We start from the raw sequence: 20,521 nt of genomic DNA, 5'->3' as shown, positions 1-20,521 counted from the left end.
GGGTGGCATTAGTCAAATGTCAACTACCTTTTCTAAAGTTTACTTTTTTTACAATATTTCTGAAAGTCTTTCAGATGTCTGTATATGCTTGTGAAAGTAATATATTAACAAGCTTAATTCTAAGAAGTGTGAGACTATGTTATGTTTTGCCAAGTCTTTTAAAAGGGTGATCAATGATTTGTTTGTGATCAATTCATTCATGTTTTGGCAGCGTTAAATCATAGATCTGTTGCTTTCCTTTTGTGTAGAGTTTTTTTTAAGTTGGTTGTTTTTAAAAGATTGTTACCAAGGATACTATGTCTAGACACTATATTTTGCTGCCAATTCTCATTGGTATGATAACTTACAGAAATAAAATAAATATGACATGAATCTTTTTATTTAGTCATTCGTCATGCGAAACACCTGTAAGCAACATGTTAACAGTGACCCATAAAATGTCTGCAGTTTATACAGCTTACTTTGTTTCAGCTGCACCCATCTGCAGTGTCATCAGTGTAGAGAGATCTGCTAGCTCAGTTTTGTGGCATGAATGCAGATGAGTGTGCATGAACATTTTCATGTTCAGAGCTGCATTAAACAACAGCACTTCTTTCTCATTAGTGGTTACATATTTTATTTTCACATTATCTGTTCTTGCCTTTCATTCTATGGGTGCTGTTCTCTTTTCGATACAACACAGTGAAGAGCAGCAGTCATCAGATATAGGTATTAGCGGCCCTCTAACCAAACTACTTTTTTGATTAATGTACCTTTGGTGCAGTATACACTTCATTCTGTGAAAAAAGGATTGGATGAACAACAATACCTAATGTAAATGCTGTTAACAAAATTTTGTGAACTACTACAATACTTAGTTTTGATTCAGTCAGTTTATTCATCAAGTTTTTCATTTATATATTAGTAACAAAAATAAATTTCTGTAATAAAGATTATCATATATTTCATAAACATATACACACAACATAAAAATTATTATGTACATTTAATTTTACAACATTTGTTCATATAAATAGTTCACAAGTGCTGTGTACTTATGATGATGATGATGATGATGATTATGTTTATGTGATGTCATGTTGATATATGACAAAAACCAGCTGCCATTCTTTACTGTACAATATAAATGAGTAAATGAAATTCCTGTGAGCTGCTCTTTTGATCCAAATAATATTAACATGTCCACAAAACAAAATAATCAAGTTCTTGACACAGATGAAGCCACACACTGTACACCACCTTAATTTGCAAGGATACAAAGAATATTGATCGAGTCCACACATTCTGCTTCAATACAACAAATTTGGTGTTGTGAAAATAAAGTAACTTACATCAGTTTCAAACTTGTACTGATTATGAGATCTGTCCCAAAACACGTACAGAAGTTTCTGACTAGTTCTCACAACATTCAAGTAATTAGTAAACACAACATGCACCTTTTCCTCCAAGCTATTAACCAGTATACTGAAATAGCCCCAAAAACATCTCATGACTGCTCAGAGTGTCTGATAAATTTAGGCTTTCCTATGGGGCTTATTCAGTTCAGGTTGAGCAACTGAGGTCAAACATGCTGCCTCACTTTAAATTGAAACACTCCTCCAGAAAGTCTTCAAGTGTGTGGTACAGATGAGGCCTCACACCAGACAGTCCATGTTCTTCATCTGGATAACTCTGCCAAAAATGAAAAAGAGTTGAATTCTCCTTTTACCACATCATGCATTGTGAAAGATTCTTTGCAAAGAGGAAGAGTTCTGCATGAAGTACATCACCTAAATTTCATGTGTGTTCAGTATACATGTACAGCTTCTGTAAATAAAAACTACTTGAAATATAATGGGGAATCATTAATTAGTGGACTCAAAGATAAGTACTAAGGCTGATGGCCTGTAAGTAGTGTACTACATAAACAGAAATAAAAAAAGACTACTCAAATTATTAAGGAACTATTTGCTGTGGCAGATCAGTGTTTGATTATTTTTTGATCTTGCACTGTTTCCTGTGATAAATTTCAAACAAACTGATCAGCTCAGTGACAGTAGATGAGGGGTTTATTACAGACATATTCTTGTACTCCATCACAAGGCAAAAACTGCAGAGCTTCTGTGCAGGCTCACCAAAAATTAGATGCCTTGTCTAAATGTTTTGAATTGTGAAAAGAACAGATGGAGACATAGTTGAGCTCAAATTTGTCTCACTTTACAGGTAAATTTGGAAATTTGTGGTAAGTTCCTATGGGACCAAACTTCTGAGATCATCGGTCCGTTTTACAGGTAACCACCACTCATTGAATACATTTGATAAGTACACTAATTTGGAGCATAAGGCTATGTTCTGTTTTGAACACTTCATAGTTTACATTTTCCATAAAACGCATTTGTAATGAAACAGTGCCAATGTCTGAAACAATCATAATTTATGAAGCTTATCACAGTGTAAGAATACAGTTCAAGGTCAAAAAACGGCTGCGCCCTAATATGCTAGGCAACAGATAGTTCCATAGCAATGAGAGCAGTCTCATCTTTTTTTCTGTCTGTTAAAGCCATTCAGCAACCATATTAATATCTGTCCTTTCTTTCATGTTCAAATACAGAGGGCAAAATGTATACTTCTCCACAAATTATTCAGTGTAGTTCACACTGTATGATGGTTTGTTTGCACTACAGATGGTTTCTTGTCCCTAAATTATTTTCAGTAATAAACATTAAAGCAATATATGGAAAAAATACATACTTTATGCAATGACTTTTACCTGTTGCCTGAAAAGAATATCCTTGTGTTCCAGTGCCTTGGATAGCATCATCGACTGTTGGTAGTGTACATTATCATCCAGTGTGCCATGAACTAAGAAAAACATTTTATTCCTAAAATTGTCAACTTTGTTTATCAGTTGTGAAGCTACATATCCTTCTAGATTGTCATCTACAGTTGGTAACCCCATGTACCGTTCTGTATAAATTGTATCTAGAAGAATGAGAAAGACAAAAATGAATTTTTAAATTATAACAACAACAACAACCAAATTAAAAGAGAAATTATATTACATGTAAGTGTCAGATCACAAAATTGAGACTTAATAAAAAAAGATGATGACATCCTAAAAAATTAGGTGCCCACTCAGTTTAACATCTTCATATAAGATTAACTAATGAACTACTTATCATAGGTGCTCAACCCTCAATCTCTGGATGTGTGAGATGACACTGGTTTGACTGAACCACTTATAAACCTCACTCAGCACTACAGTCTGGATTTTCTCAAGCCAAATCCAGTAAAAACTAAAGCTTTCATATTTCACATAGGCGAGCAAGAGTCTAAAAGGCAGAGCATGACTAAATGATGTTTTATGGAGCTACATCAGAACAAAAATAACTTATTTCTGGGAGTAGTCTGTGGTTATCCCCTTATTTCAAACAAACATCACCTGTTATGTGCTAATAAATCAGCAGGAAGGGAGGATCAGTGCCATCAACTGACCAAGCAAGGTGGCACATTTGAGTGGAGGAGTGTGGTTCATTTCCCTGTATCTGACCATGTAGATTTCCATTCTCTTTACCTAAATTACTTGAAGTGAATGCTGGGATGATTTCAGTAGAAATGACTTGGCTGGATTTCTCCCTTATCCTTTTCCAATCTTATCTTCTGCTCTATCTCTGAAATCTTTCTCTTCAAGAGAACATTAAACCCTTTCTTTCCTTTTTGCCATCCATGGCATGACCATACTCTTAACTGGCCATTAATTGAAATGTGGGTAATGCTTTCTCAGGTCCACAGTACACCAATAAAACAGCTACAAGAAGATGTGAGTAGTAATCAAGTGAATTAATTTCCTCAGCACCAACTCTTAAACTCAACAGAAGCTTGTAGCACAATAACATTAAATACGAGGGGTGTTTTTTAAGTAAGTACCATTTTGAAACTAAACAAAGACATGTTAAGATATCTCAATAATTTTATTTGTACATGAAAGCCTGTACCTTAATCTACTCACTGACGCCATTACAGTCTGATTCTTCCTTATTTACGTTGTGTACTGAGTGTTTAAGATGCCTCCGATAATCGTGAGTCCCATCGACTGTGAAGTACGGGCTGGTATAAGATTTCTTAGTGCTAAAGGTGTAAAAGTGATCGATATTCATGGGAGATCTGTGCAGTTTACGGAGAAAACTTTGAGTGATGGAATGGTAAGAAAGTGGGTGAGAGCATTTAAAGATGGCCACACAAATGTGCATGATGAACAACGGAGTGGGCGTCCTTCGGTTGTTAATGAAAGTTTGGTGCAGGAAGTGGACAATAATGTGAGAGAAAACAGACGCTTTATGATTTCCTTCTTGCAGGATGACTTTCCTAATGTTTCTTGTAGTGTTTTGTATGGCATTGTGACCAAGCAGTTGAATTACCAAAAACTGTGCACATGTTGTGTACCAAAAATGTTGACGGATGTACAGAAAACCAAATGTTTAGACAGTGCATTGACTTTCCTTGAGCGGTACCACAACAATGGTGATGATTTCTTAAGCCAAATTGTTATGGGCGATGAAACAGGTGGCCTACATCACACCAGAATCAAAGCAACAGTCCATGGAAGTTGAACAAGGGCATTGTTTTGCTGCAAGACAATGCCCGTCTGCATGTGGTGAAACAGACCAAAGATCTCTTCACATCTCTTCAATGGGAAACTCTAGATCATCCTCCATACAGCCCCGATCTTGCACCCAGTGACTACCATCCATTTCTGCACTTGAAGAAACACCTGGGCAGTCAGCATCTTCAAGACGATGATGAAGTCAAAACAGTGTTGATGCAGTGGTTAACAAGTCAGGTGGTAGACTTTTATGAGGAGAGTACTCAAAAACTGGTACAACATTATGACAAGTGCCTCAATATTGACGGAAATTATGTAGAAAAGTAGATTAAGGAACAGGCTTTCATGTAATAATAAAATTATTGAGATATCTTAGCATGTCTTTTTTTAATTTCTTACTTAAAAAACACACCTCGTAACTTACTATATTTTTGCAGCTTGAGAAAAACTGTAAACATAATCCGTTCATTATAATTTGATGTTCCCATGGTTCTCCATGGCATTTTGTTACTTCTACTTCACCATTCACTATACTAAATGTAAGTGTTTTGATAGAGTAATCCTGATTTTCTTACCATAATATGCCCAGTCTGTTACAGGTGCCACAGCAATTCCACATTTGAACACACCCTCTCGGTCTGTTGCTAATGCCATACCAGTGCTATAGCCTCCATAGCTCCAGCCCCAGATACCTGTTCGATTTTTATCAACAAAATCGAAGTTGTCCTGTATGTATCTGCAGGACAAGGAAAGGAAAATATTTAAGATTAATTTTGTAGTAACAATTTCACACTCAATTTCAAAAGCAGTTTGAGTAACTATAGCCTTATTGTTAATACCTGTACTTACTTTGTTACACTTAATTGGTCTTCAATTTCAACCGTTCCTAGTCGACGATAGCCAGCAAACAACATTTTATTCCCTTTCAATCCAGAACCACGACCGTCAATTGCAGCATAAATAATACTTCTGTTCACTGTCAGATATGTACTCCAGTCAATACTGAATCGTTTTGTGACTTGAAATGAATCTGGGCCCCCATAGCTGAAATGGAAAACAATACAGTAACATTACTTATTTAAACTTACATGCACATTGATAATCCATATCTTTTTCTTTTCTCTTTGGGAGTGAATTTATTTGCTCTGATACTCCAAAACTAGCTAATACTTGGTTCAAGAATCACGAAAGAAGGTTGTATACATGGAAGAATCCTGAAGATACCAGTAGGTATCAGATAGATTATATAATGGTATGACAGAGTTTTAGGAACCAGGTTTTAAATTGTAAGACATTTCCGGGGGCAGATGTGGACTCTGACAACAATCTATTGGTTATGAACTGTAGATTAAAACTGAAGAAACTGCAAAAAGATGGGAATTTAAGGAGATGGGACCTGGATAAACTGAAAGAACCAGAGGTTGTGCAGAATTTCAGGGAGAGCATAAGGGAACAACTGACAGGAATGGGGGAAAGAAATACAGTAGAAGAAGAATGGGTAGCTCTGAGGGATGAAGAAGTGAAGGCAGCAGAGGATCAAGTAGGTAAAAAGACGAGGGCTAGTAGAAATCCTTGGGTAACTGAAGAAATATTGAAATTAATTGATGAAAGGAGAAAATATAAAAATGCAGTAAATGAAGCAGGCAAAGAGGAATACAAACGTCTCAAAAATGAGATCGATAGGAAGTGCAAAATGGTTAAGCAGGGATGGCTAGAGGACAAATGTAAGGATGTAGAGGCTTATCTCACTAGGGGTAAGATAGATACTGCCTACAGGAAAATTAAAGAGACCTTTGGAGAAAAGAGAGCCACTTGTATGAATATCAAGAGCTCAGATGGAAACCCAGTTCTAAGCAAAGAAGGGAAAGCAGAAAGGTGGAAGGAGTATATAGAGGGTCTATACAAGGGCGATGTACTTGAGGGCAATATTATGGAAATGGGAGATACGATACTGCGTGAAGAGTTTGACAGAGCACTGAAAGACCTGAGTCGAAACAAGGCCCTGGGAGTAGACAACATTCCATTGGAACTACTGACGGTGTTGGGAGAGCCAGTCCTGACAAAACTCTACCATCTGCTGAACAAGATGCATGAGACACGTGAAATACCCTCAGACTTCAAGAAGAATATAATAATTCCAATCCCAAAGAAAGCAGGTGTTGACAGATGTGAAAATTACCGAACTATCAGTTTAATATGTCACAGCTGCAAAATATTAACACGAATTCTTTACAGACGAATGGAAAAACTGTTAGAAGCCGACCTCGGCAAGGATCAGTTTGGATTCCGCAGAAATGTTGGAACACGTGAGGCAATACTGACCCTACGACTTATCTTATAAAATAGATTAAAGAAAGGCAAACCTACATTTCTAGCATTTGTAGACTTAGAGAAAGCTTTTGACAATGTTGACTGGAATACTCTCTTTCAAATTCTAAAGGTGACAGGGGTAAAATACAGGGAGCAAAAGGCTATTTACAATTTGTAAAGAAACCAGATGGCAGTTATAATAGTCGAGGGACATGAAAGGGAAGCAGTGGCTGGGAAGGGAGTGAGACAGGGTTGTAGCCTCTCCCCGATGTTATTCAATCTGTATATTGAGCAAGCAGTAAAGGAAATTAAAAAAAAATTCGGAGTAGGTATTAAAGTCCATGGAGAAGAAATAAAAACGTCGAGGTTCACCGATGACATTGTAATTCTGTCAGAGACAGCAAAGGACTTGGAAGAGCAGTTGAACGGAATGGACAGTGTCTTGAAAGGAGGGTATAAGATGAACATCAACAAAAGCAAAACGAGGATAATGGAATGTAGTTGATTTAAGTCGGGTGATGCTGAGGGAATTAGATTAGGAAATGAGACACTTGAAGTAGTAAAGGAGTTTTGCTATTTGGGGAGTAAAATAACTGGTGATGGTCGAAGTAGAGAGGATATAAAATGTAGACTGGCAATGGCAAGGAAAGCGTTTCTGAAGAAGTGAAATTTGTTAACATCGAGTATAGATTTAAGTGTCAGGAAGTCATTTCTGAAAGTATTTGTATGGAGTGTAGCCATGTATGGAAGTGAAACATGGACGATAAATAGTTTGGACAAGAAGAGAATAGAAGCTTTCGAAATGTGGTGCTGCAGAAGAATGCTGAAGATTAGATGGGTAGATCACATAACTAATGAGGAGATATTGAATAGAATTGGGGAGAAGAGGAGTTTGTGGCACAACTTGACAAGAAGAAGGGACCGGTTGGTAGGACATCTTCTGAGGCATCACAGGATCACAAATTTAGTGTTGGAGGGCAGTGTGGAGGGTAAAAATCGTAGAGGGAGACCAAGAGATAAATACACTAAGCAGATTCAGAAGGATGTAGGTTGCAGTAAGTACTGGGAGATGAAGAAGCTTGCACAGGATAGAGTAGCATGGAGTGCTGCATCAAACCAGTCTCAGGACTGAAGACAACAACAACAAACAATAACTCCAAAACAAGGTACATACATGGTTATAGTACACAATATTTCCCATTAAATAAATATTTCATATTGGAATATATAAGTATACATAAAAATGCAGTAAATGAAGCAGGCAAAAAGGAATACAAATGTCTCAAAAATGAGATCGACAGGAAGTGCAAAATGGCTAAGCAGGCATGGCTAAAGGGCAAATGTAAGGATGTAGAGGCTTATCTCACTAGGGGTAAAATAGATACTGCCTACAGGAAAATTAAAGAGACCTTTGGAGAAAAGAGAACCGCTTGTATGAATATCAAGAGCTCAGATGGAAACCCAGTTCTAAGTAAAGAGGGGAAAGCAGAAAGGTGGAAGGAGTATATAGAGGGACTATACAAGGGCGATGTACTTGAGGGCAATGTTATAGAAAGGGAAAAGGATGTAGATGAAGATGAAATGGGAGATATGATACTGCGTGAAGAGTGTGATAGAGCACTGTCAGAGACAGCAAAGCACTTGGAAGAGCAGTTGAACAGAATGGACAGTGTCTTGAAAGGAGGATATAAGATGAACATCAACAAAAGCAAAACGAGGATAATGGAATGTAGTAGAATTAAGTCGGGTGATGCCGAGGGAATTAGATTAGGAAATGAGACAAAGTAGTAAACTAGTTTTGCTATTTGGGGAGCAACATAACTGATGATGGTCAAAGTAGAGAGGATAAAAATGTAGACTGGCAATGGCAAGGAAAGCGTTTCCGAAGAAGAGAAATTTGTTAACACCGAGTATAGATTTAAGTGTCAGGAAGTCGCTTCTGAAAGTATTTGTATGGAGTCTACCCACGTATGGAAGTGAAACATGGATGATAAGTAGTTAGACAAGAAGAGAATAGAAGCTTTCGAAATGTGGTGCTACAGAAGAATGCTGAAGATTATTAGATGGGTAGATCACATAACTAATGAGGTGTTGAATAGGATTGGGGTGAAGAGAAGAGAAGTTTGTGGCACAACTTGACTAGAAGAAGGGATCAGTTGGTAGGACATGTTCTGAGGCATCAAGGGATCACCAATTTAGTATTGGAGGGCAGCGTGGAGGGTAAAAATCATAGAGGGAGACCAAGTGATGAATATACTAAGCAGATTCAGAAGGATGTAGGCTGCAGTACGTACTGGGAGATGAAGAAGCTTGCTCAGGATAGAGTAGCATGGAGAGCTGCATCAAACCAGTCTCAGGACTGATGACCACAACAACAGCATTGAAATCAAAGACATTTCCTGATTTAAAACTCTTCATAGATATAATGTCAAGTGTTGAATTCTTCATACAAGCCCAATTACATTTAAAAATTCATATTAGTTTGAAATCAGATATTACATTACTGCAAGTTTTAATTTTTTAAATTTTTTAGACATTGTGACAATAATTTCAGGTTCTTGTCAGTTATACATTTTGTGCCCTTCATTTGCTTTGTGGAATATTATACGGGATATTATGAATGTTGGAAAATTCGAGTGACAGTCAAACATATGTGGAAACACTGTAGGAGAAAATGTTGGTGTAGTCCACAATAGATTTGGAAATGTGCAAGCTATTACTACTAACAGCAATGAAATAGGACAGGTGCCTACTCACCACATAGGGGAATTACTGTGTCACAGAGAGACACATTTAAAAGTAGGTAAAGCAATTGGGTTAAATTCTTCTTTGGGTAGAAAAAAATGTGCACACACAATCTAATCAGAAATATCCGGACACCACTATATAATGCGAAATTGACCACAAGATGACATGAGAAGCAATCCTGCCAGTATAAATTGAGGTGGGGAGTACTGGGTCGTCATAAGAGAAGCAGTAGCAGCAGAATGGATTAGCCAGGGCTTTGAATCTGAGGTGGTCATAGGATGTCACCTGAGTATCAGATCTATCAGGAACATTTCAGCCCTTGTAAAGCTCTCTAAGTTGACTGTGGTTGATGCGATGCGAAGTGGACAAGGGAAGGAACTGTCATGGCTAAGGCAAGGCTAGGGAGATTTCATTTACTATTGAACAGGGACTGTTGAGCACTGCAGAGGGTGGTTGTAAAAAAATTGTATGAAATCAACAGAAGGAATCACTCGTGAGTTTGAAAGTGCTACCAGCAGTCCATCAAGCATCTTGATTGTGCATAGGGAGTTAAAACAGAATGGAATAAAATTCCTGAGCAGCTCCTCAGAAGCCACACATTTCTGTAGTCAATTCTAAGTGATACTTGAGGTGGTGTAAAGAGTGGCGTCATTGGACAGTGGATGACTGGAAACAAGTGATTTGGAGTGATGAATCATGCTATAGCCTGTGGCTATCTCCTGGAAGGATTTGGCTTTGGCAAATCCCTCAAGAACATTACCTGCCATCATGTGCAGTGCCAAAAGTGAAGTATGGAGGAACTGGTAATACGGTATCGGGTGTATTTGGGGGTTAGGGTGTGAGCTCCTTATTGTGCATAGGAAAACACTAAATGCAGAATGATATCAACAAATTTTACATTATTTACTTCATGCAGTAGAGGAACAGTTTGGGCATCATGACCACTGTATTAGTATGACAATGCACCTTGTCATAATATAACTTCTGTGAGACAATTGTTTGTGAACAGTAAAATTCTTGAAGTGGACTGAACTGAACTCAATAGAACATCTTTGGCATGAGTGAGAACGTCAACTTTGTTCCAGACCCCAGCATCCAACATAACTACCTTCTCTGGTTTTGGCTCTTAAGGAAGAATGGGCTGCCATTCAATGACAAAAAATTCAACGAAAATTTTCCCCACTAGATGGCGCTATAAGTGTTGTAACATAAATGGGTTTGGCTCCAAATGACAGATGATGTGCAGTATGATGGCTATGGTGTGAGTTACACATTAAACCAACCAGACTGTGATACTGTGCAATGTGAACGACCTATCTGCTTAAAAAAAAAAAAAAAATTCTGTGTAATTGACAGGTCCTTGGAGAAGGAAATGGGCTTTGTCTGTCCATACAATGTTCCATGGCCATTCACCATCCACTTCCACACAAGTAAGAAATTCTAGAGAGAACGTTTGTCTCACTGGAAGGTCAGCATGAAGCATCTTCTGAATTTTGTATAGACAGCAATGCAGGACATTTCTTAAAATTTTATGCGCCATACTCGCTGTCATGTCCAATGTTTAAACAATTCCTGGTGTACTACATCTTTGCATAACACCACTTGACTACTCCTGCATCATCTACTGACGTCAGATCCTGCCTCTGCCACACTCCACTTAAAACAAACCTGTCTTTTTTAATTTCATATTTATTCTCTCCAGGTCCTTGGTAGACAATGGACAAACACTATTTTCCACATGCTTGAGTGTCCGGTACTTCTGCAGAGCTACTGCCATAGTCACCATTCTTGTACAAACGAGCTTTGCCAGCAGCATGTGATCGTGCATAGAGACAGTAATGCTGAGCATTTTCGATGAAAACTGAGGAACAGCTGTGTACCATGTATCTTAATTTTGCATATTCTTCCACTGACACTGCCATCTAGTGGTAGAATTTTTGTTAATTTTTCTCTCCATAACATTTCGCCCTTCTTCTACAATAAATTCCATTAAAATTTGACATCATTCTGAGCAGTGGTTCATTTTCTACAGCTTTTTGGAACTGAAACTTGAATCATAATCACCCTGAACTTTAAATGTGCTTGTCTGCCAGTCAGCAACTGCTCTCATTGGTGAGAAGCAATTTATCCTGTTTTGTTGCTGTTATTTCATCCTGGGCTTTTCACTGTCTGATCAAGCTATTACAAGACATATCTTAAGATTAGGCAAACAGGTAGGGAGATTATTAATAAGATTATGGAGTCTTAACTTGAGACTCATTATTTTTGGAGACTTCAATATTAATTTCATATTTGGGATTGTTTATTGTCAAAAGGTGGTTTGTTCTCAACCACTAAGTGACTTACTGTACCTTTCCAATACTTCTCAGTAATTTCCTCTTTCCTCCCCAAAGAAACAATATTAAGTTTCAAAAGCTAGGATTGCTGTGTTCTGTTTTAAATGTTTCAGTTAACTGCATCAGGAATTTTGCCTCCCAAAGGCAGTTATGCGCCAGCCATTCTGTTTCCTTGTAATGTAACCTTTTCTCTACCAAATTATCCATTTGAGACTAATAGTCATGCAAACATTAAGTTAGTGGTAAAGCTAGATGGGCCATTCACAGCAAGAAGTTTTGTGTATAGCAATGCTGAATTATACACATTGTGAAGTTGCCCACAGTGAATTTTTTTATTAGTGCTAAGACTATTGGTACAACTGAAACTTTGATTGCATGATAATTTTATGGCAAATACAACACAGATAAGGAATACTTGCTTTTAGGGAATATTTGCTTTTACCATGCCATTTTGCTTTTCCAATTCTGTACAGCCAACCTGATTTAGGTTTTTCCGAGCCATTTCAGGCAATGGTTCCTTCATCAAAGCCACAGCTGACCACTTGTCCTACCTCATAAAAGCGTATATGAGGGTGTGCTGAAAAGTAATTCATCAGAATTTTTTTATTCTGTTCTCAATATTGGGTGAGGTATTACATGTCATGCATATTAATCTGTCTACTTTTCCACTTTGCTGACACAAGTTCTAACCCTCTGCCACTAGAGGGCTCCAAATTGTTGCGTGTAACATGGTGATAACTATGTCGGTGCCTGAGGAACAATGTGCTACAATCAAGTTTCTAACTGCACAGAATGTGCCTACAACCAAGATCCACAGAAGAATAAACGCTGTGTATGGTGATAATCGCATCAACATCAGTAACGTATGATGTTGTGACAGGTGATGAAAGCTGGGTTACATTTTGATCCCAAAACAAAATAACATCAATAGAGTTCTGCCACAAAGGCTGTACTTACACATTTATCAGCAATGGATATTTCTGCTTCCTATCTATGTTAGGTGGGAGCCACATTTGAACTTGAGCTTTGAATCCTCCTGGTACCTCAACCTGTAAGTGACGCACTGATGGCAGTGATTTGTGTTGCAGCAGTTTCCGTATTTCTTCATTACTTTCCCATACCATGACCTTCTTGCTGTCCTTAAAGGTGAAAAAAAAAAGCATTATAGTAAGCTCAGATATTGTGTTTTTGAAGAAATAATACTCCACTTAAAATCATGCAGATAATGGAATTCAGTAATTACATACTTTGGTTAAAATAAATAACATAAACATGTTATACATCAATGATGTAACCTGCCATTGTAGATAGCAACCTTAAGTACTAAGTTCCAGTGTGGAGATGCAGAAAATATGACTGTAATGTGGAATGTTGGGCAAAGTCTGGCAGAGGGATCAGCTACATTGTCGATTTCAGGTGCTATTCACACACCTGTCACACTTCAGCATCATAAAATTTCTATCAGCACTGTTGGGGTCCACGCTGACTTGCAACAATTCTTATTTAGTCATACAGTGCCCCACACCAAACACATTTCACAAACAAAAAGAAAATCTTAAACTGGCTGGAACATGTCAACTTGAGCTCTATAAATATAATGTGGCCTCTTATTTTAACTGTATAAATATTTGCACATACCTTTAGACATACCGAAAATGCATACAAAAACATTCAATAAAAGAAACTAAAGGGAAATGCACAGAACTTAAATTATTGCAGAAAAGACAACTAAACTAAGCATATCAGAGACTTCACATGGACATCTTGATATTCTCATAGTGTAAAAGTACAAAAATGCATCACTGCCACACAACCCCTCATACAGTGTGGAACATCCAGGATGCTCTGGCACCTAAACCTTATTCACCAACAGGCTCCTGTGTGGGTCAGATGTCATGGTGATGGCAACACTATCAGTTGCAGCGCAGGTATATCCACAAGTTGTGAGGCAGGATTGGTTGGTGTCTGGGAGTTATGATCCAGTGGCTGTACTGTGTTGTGTTGATGAGGTGCAGGATTGGTTGGTGTCTGGGAGTTATGATCCAGTGGTTGTACTGTGATGTGTTGATGAGGTATCCAGTACCATTGAGCACAAAATTCACGTCAGTTTGACAAGTCTGATGGATACTTTCAAAGGAGTTCCATCTTATAGGATGTCCATGGTGTGATCCCCTCTACTCAACACTGGGAAAGGGCTGGTGTATGGTGGCTGTAGTGGCAATCTGACTTGAATCTGTACACAGCACAACATGCAAACAGCTGTGTAAGTCTTTGTGCACATGGTGATAAGGAGCAGGCCATGGATATTGGTGCAGGGGTGTTTTAACTGCTGCACTAACTGTGGAAGTTCCACCATGTCAGATAGCGGTGCTGGCAATAAGCAATCTGCTGGACTGTGTAGAGGCTAACCATTAACAATTTTGGCTATCAATATTAAGTTTGTATGCAATTCAGAGGCCTAAGAGGACTAAATGAAGTTCCTCCATCCACTTTTCTTGGTGACACATTAGTGATACCTTCAAGGGTCTTTGCCACCATTCTACCATACTAGTGGGGTGACAGCCAGTTGTATGGTGCTGCAAAAGCTACAGATTTTGGCTATTTCATGGAACAAGTAGGTTCAGATTGGCAACTTTGATCAGTTGTAACTTGGAGAGGGTAGCCAAAATGTGCAATCCATGTTCACATAAATATTTTTTTCATAGTTTCTGCTGAGATGTCAGCACTCAGGGTTGCCTCTCCGTACCATGTGTACCTATCTGTGGCCATGAACATGTATCTGTTAAACATCCAATGGTGGAAGAGGGCCAACGAGATCGCTGTGAACATGGGCAGATCTAGCTGGTGCACCTTGGAAGTTACCATCAGCATGTAAGTGGTGACAAAATTTGCTCTGTTGGCACAGTATGCTGAAATGTGCCCACATGCATGCATTTTCCTTCAGGGAAGGCCACACAAAGTGGCCCATAAAAAAATCTGACCATAGCATTGTCCCCTGATGAGAGCCAAAGATGCAGTTGAAGGCTGTCTTGCAGCACTTCTGTGAAATATATGGGCTTGGCTTGTTCTGGGATATGTCACACCACAGTTTCAACATAGAGTTGGGCATAGTGATCTGGTTGAGGTGTAGCTCTGTAGATAAGTAACTCAAAAACCGTTGTCACTGTGGATCAGTGTCCTGCTGTGCTGTGAGTCCTCTGTAGTGTTCTGGCCACATGTCGTAAGTGTTGCTTCACGCAGTGGAGAATGGCAAAACAGAGGCAGCCGGCGACCGAGGCGTTCCAAAGTAAGCATGGCACGGATAGCCTTGCTGACAGTAGCAGTCTACCAACAAGCTGACGCAAGGACACACACAGACCGAGAACCGAGCAAAGCCTGGAGAGTGCTGAGTAAGGGGAAGTGTGGCCAGCACGCTAAGTTATGCTGCAGTATACTGCGGGAGTAATAACAAAAGGGTAAAAAACGTCCTCCTTCTGGATATAAATAATGGAGTGCAGGCAGCAACAGACAGAAGCCATTAGGAAGCAGTTCGGATCTGAGGACGGATGTGCTCTGTGTCCGAATGTTCAGTCTTTGTAGGTGACAATTTCGGAAGTCTGTTCCAGCTCGCAGGAGTCATCCGTTCGCTGCCAGATGTCAACTTGTCAACTTCAGTTCTGGGGGTTGGCCCAAGTTTGGTCGGCACCATGGCTGACTAACTACAGCGAGAACTTCCAGCAGGACCGGCCGCAGCGCGATCTAGGTCACAGGTGCCACCAGGGACTGACGTCCAGACCTCACGGCAATCCAGCCCCACTGCGCGTGGTCCGTCCATGACGGGACCTTGCAGACATCGCGACTGATGGCTTCCCGGCCGCCGGTGCAGCAGGCGTCAGCAGCTGGCCCCACGGCATGTGGACGAGTTCATCTCAACCACAGGGCATCCTGGCTTCAGCGGAGCACTGGTGGCCTGAGGCTGCTGAGTGCGATCAGTGGCACGCGTTGCTTGCATTGTCGGAGAATCTACACAGCAACAGCCAGGCGGAAAGATCCGGGCTGGCTGGGCAGCAATGATGAGGGATAAATTGTAAAGAAAGTTCAATAAATAATTGTAAAGCTCCATGCCATCTCATTCTTTGGTGCAGCCACTGTGTCGTCTGCTAACAAGTGGAGAGAAGCCGTAACAAGTGGTGCAGAAGCCGTAACAAGTGCCTCCTCCGTAACAGTAGTCTACAGTCTCCACCGGACCACAAATATGAGAAAAGTGGTCAGTCACTAAATTTTCAGCACCTTTAATATGTTGAGTGTCTGAAATAAACTGGCTTACAAGCTTAGTATGTTGACAATGACTAAGTGAGCACTCGCCACTGAAGTTCTTGAATGGCAAAGTAACGGATTTATGATCTGTAAAAACAGTCACTGGTCGAGCTTCTATTTGATGTCTGAATTATCTGACTGCTTTGTAGATTACTAACAGCTCTCTACTTCATGCACACCACTTCTATTAAGCTTGTCAAAACGTTTTAGAGTGCTGCTCCGATTATGACTGACTTGCTTTGATGGCTATAGGCAGGTGTGCATGAGACAACAGGTGAGCGAGTAACACTGCTTGACTGAAGCTCACCTGGAGGTCATGGGATGCCTTGTCCATTTTGTGTGTCCACTTAACAGGTCTATGTACAGTGATGTCACAACCCTTGAGAGAATCTGTGAGCAGTGTCTGTACAACCGCCATTACTGGGAGGTGATGGCGGCAACAATATTCCATACCCAGGAATGATCTCAGTTGATGGTAATCTGCTGGATTTGGCAGAGACTGTAGTGCTTCAGTCTTCTCTGCCAACAGGCAAATGCTGTCAGCTGAAACAGTACGGCCTAGGAATGTGACTTGAGTCATCCCAATAATGCATTTGTTTTCATGTAATACTTTTCCATGGTCAAACAGTCCAGTCGCTACTGGTATCTTGTTCTATACTTCTTTACAATCAAGGACACTAAAATCCTTTACACCAGCAGGTGTGCATGTGAAGTCCCCTGCGTTGGAGACCAGATACTGGTCTGGTATCATTCTTGCATTTAAGGCCTGGTAATCACCAAACCTCATGAGCTACCTGTCTTGTGGAAAAGGTGGAGGGACAAAGGCAAGTGCTGTCAGACCAATAAATGATTTCAGTCTGCAACATTTCCTCAAAAATTGCCTTTGTCTCTGTTAAGCACTCAGGTGCAATTCTGTGTGCACATAGTGAGACGGGTTGTCCGAGTGTAGTTCTATTGTGTTGACATCATTACAGAGAATGTATATCTGCATTTTCTTGATGCTGTAGTTGTGTGGTTCTCAGAAGGCTTCTATGTTGTAATTGTACTATGTTTGTTGGAGGTGCATGCATTGTCGATTCTCTTTAACACACTGTAAACAGGATGGTCTCTGGCCCCTGATACTGCACTCTTGTCAACTGAACTCAGTAGTCATGTACCTTGTAGGTCAACTGCTAGAACAAAGTTTTTGAGGAAGTCAGTACTGAAAATAGGTTGAGAGATATCACTAAGTACAAATGCCTAGAGAAACAAGTGAACTATTTGTATCCATAGGTGTTGATTGCAGAGTTGTTGACTGCCTTCAACCGTATTTGTATATCCGGTTTGTTGTCTGGCACATTGCTGGCAGGCAGTGTGTTGATATCAGAGCTAGTGTCTACAAGGAATATCGTTCCTGTATGCCTGTCTGCCACTTACAATCTTCTTGACGTTGTTGAATGTGCATGTCGAGGTGGCTGCTGCTGACAGTGGGTAGACACTATACTGCTACTGTGGATGCACTGGTTATGTGAGTAACTGCATGGTGAAGTACACTTTATTGAGTGTTGGCCAACATGCTTGTTGCAACAGCAAACACTATGGGAGCTCTTCCAATGGTCCTGAGTTCAACTGCTACAGCCATGTCATTGCTGCTGCATGCACATCAGTGTTGCCAGTGCTTCCACCGTGGTTCTTAAGCTTCAGATTTCATTCGAAATGCTCAACAGGTATTGTGATGTGATAGCTGCGGAATCTGGAGTCATTGTCTCAGTTAAGCTTGGCAAGCAGTGGTCCACCAATGTTATGGCAATTGTTGCAGACACCTGAAGTGTTTCGTAGACCCTATCAGCAACTTGCAGTAATTTTTTGTGTGACTTATCATTGTATACCACCAATGCCATCCATACTTGTGTCAGCAGTTGTTGCTGCCAACTGTGTAGTAACAAATCACTGGACACTGTGGGGCTGATCGCTAAATTACAAAGATCTCACCAGAACTCTGATGGGGCTTGTCACCCTGTTTCTCCTGGTGTAGTACTTGCCTTACACTGAGATAGCTGGAATTTGTATAGTGGGATATGAGCTCATCTTTCAGTTTGTTGTAAGCTCCACATGGTGGGAGGTGCACTGTAATGTCTGGCACCATCGTTGGCACCACTGTTGTGGTTGGTTGGTCGGTTGGGTTAAAAGAGGGGGGAAGGGACCAAACTGTAAGGTCATCGGTCCCTTGTTCAGAAGGAAACAATGGCACAAGGGTGATAATAAGATAATGAGACTTACAGCACAAAACAGAATGAAAGGAAAAACCCAACACTGACTGAAGGGCAACAAACAATTAAATGGACAAAAGGAGACAAGAAAACCACAAAGACACAAGAAATAGGTAGAAGAGGTTAAAACAAGAAAGCAGATTACCATGGCTGGCTGACAATGAGGATAAAAAGGAAAAGCCAGCCACTCTGCAACACATTAAAACCTCCACCCTGAAAGCACTAAAGTGGAGGACACACAGGGACAAAGGATATGTGCTAAAACTTAGAGCAAGTGATAAAACTCACCCTCACAAATAAAACGTAAAACTAAAGCTGCTGTTGCGGCATTGTCACCCAACACCGAAGGTAGGGTGCCGGGAAAATTAAATGTCCGGCGCAGAGCGGCTAAAAGTGGGCAGTCCAGCAAGAGATGGATGATAATCATTCATGAGCCACAGTGACACCGAGGTGGGTCCTCGCAACATAGGAGGTAACCATGTGTCAGCCACATATGGCCAGTGCGGAGCTGACAGAGAACCACAGACTCCCTGTAAGAGGCGCACACAGAGGTCTTCCACACATTCATAGTTTCCTTAATGGCACACAGCTTGTTGTGCATACTGGGGATATGTCATTCCATCTCACAAAGCCACAAAACCTTGCGGCATAATACTGAATGCAGGTCGGTTTCTGAGAATCCATAAGCAGTTTCTGCATGGCCTGTTTGACCAGCCTGTCAGAATGTTCATTGCCTGCGATTCCGACATGACCTGGGGCCCATATAAACACCACTGAATGACTGACCATTCCAGGGCATAGATGGACTCCTGGATGGTCACTACCAAAGGATGACAAGGGTAGCACTGGTCGATAGTTTGTAGGCTCAAGGAGTCAGTACACAGGAGAAATCACTCGCCTCAGCATGAGTGGATGTGCTCAAGAGCCAAGATATGGCCACCAGCTCTGCAGTGAAAACACTGCAGCCATCTGACAAGGAGTGCTGTTCTTTCATGTCCTCCATGAACATAGGCAAAGCCAATGTGACCATCAACCATTGAGCCATTGGTGTAAACCACTTCATGGCCCCGGTAAATGTTGACAATCGAGAGGAAGTGACAGTGGAGAGGCCGGCTGGAGTGGCCGAGCGGTTCTAGGCACTACAGTCTGAAACCGTGCGACCACTATGGTTGCAGGTTTGGATCCTGCCTCGGCCATGGATGTGTGTGATGTCCTTAGGTTAGTTAGGTTTAAGTAGTTCTAAATTCTAGGGCACTGATGACCTCAGATGTTAAGTCCCATAGTGCTCAGAGCCATTTTTTTGACAATGGAGAGTTGCAGGGTTAACTGAGTCCTTAGGGCCACGTGGTAGGTCTAGGCAAAGCCATGGCATAGGTGTACACCATGGAGGCGTTTGCAAATGAAACTTGAGTATAGGTGGTAAAGGCAAGGACTCCAGTTCGGAGAGAAGGGATCACACACAAACTGCAATTGTAAGCCCTGACCTGGGCTGCCAATGAGGGAGATGAACCACTGTGGGTGGGAAAAGGAGACAGTAATTCAGATGTGCAGGAGAATGATGAACACATGCAATGTAACTGGAGAGCAATTGTGCATGCCTAACCAGCAATGGAGGGACTCCGGCCTCCACCAGGACGCTGGTCACTGGACTCGGCCCTAAAAGCTCCTGTCGCTAGGTGAATGCCACAGTGGTGTACTGGGTTGAGTAAACCCAATGCTGAGGGTGCCGCTGAACCATAAACCACACTCCCATAATCAAGGCAGGATTGAACAAGGGCTCTGTAGAGCTGCAGCAGCGTACAGCAATCTGCGTGTTGCTCAGGCAGGAGGGCATTGAGGTGCTGCCAGCACTTCCACTTAAGCTGTTGGAGATCGGGAAGCCAAGTCAATCGGGCATCAAAAACCAGTCCTAAGAATCAATATGTCTCCATTATGGTGAGTGGATCATCATTAAGGTAAAGTTCTGGTTCCGGATTAATGGTATGATGCCAACAGAAATG

The 20,521-nt window shown here is 40.7% G+C and overlaps 1 protein-coding gene across 2 annotated transcripts in view; it reads right to left on the bottom strand.

The window, feature by feature from the left end:
- Positions 1-853: 853 nt before the first annotated feature.
- LOC124615973 (venom dipeptidyl peptidase 4-like) overlaps positions 854-20,521 on the bottom strand; it is a 572,498-nt gene continuing 552,830 nt past the window's right edge. For both annotated transcript variants that reach the window (XM_047144175.1, XM_047144174.1), the window contains exons 12-16: positions 12,934-13,115; positions 5,432-5,626; positions 5,158-5,318; positions 2,750-2,961; positions 854-1,671 (exon numbers count right to left, since the gene is read on the bottom strand). In XM_047144175.1, the coding sequence (XP_047000131.1) occupies positions 1,576-1,671; positions 2,750-2,961; positions 5,158-5,318; positions 5,432-5,626; positions 12,934-13,115 (846 nt within the window). In that variant the 3' untranslated portion in view covers positions 854-1,575. The remainder of the gene's footprint in view (positions 1,672-2,749; positions 2,962-5,157; positions 5,319-5,431; positions 5,627-12,933; positions 13,116-20,521) is intronic.

Source organism: Schistocerca americana, chromosome 5 (assembly GCF_021461395.2).
Source record: "Schistocerca americana isolate TAMUIC-IGC-003095 chromosome 5, iqSchAmer2.1, whole genome shotgun sequence".
Lineage (NCBI taxonomy): Eukaryota > Metazoa > Arthropoda > Insecta > Orthoptera > Acrididae > Schistocerca > Schistocerca americana.
This window is presented reverse-complemented; position numbering and strand designations above follow the sequence as displayed.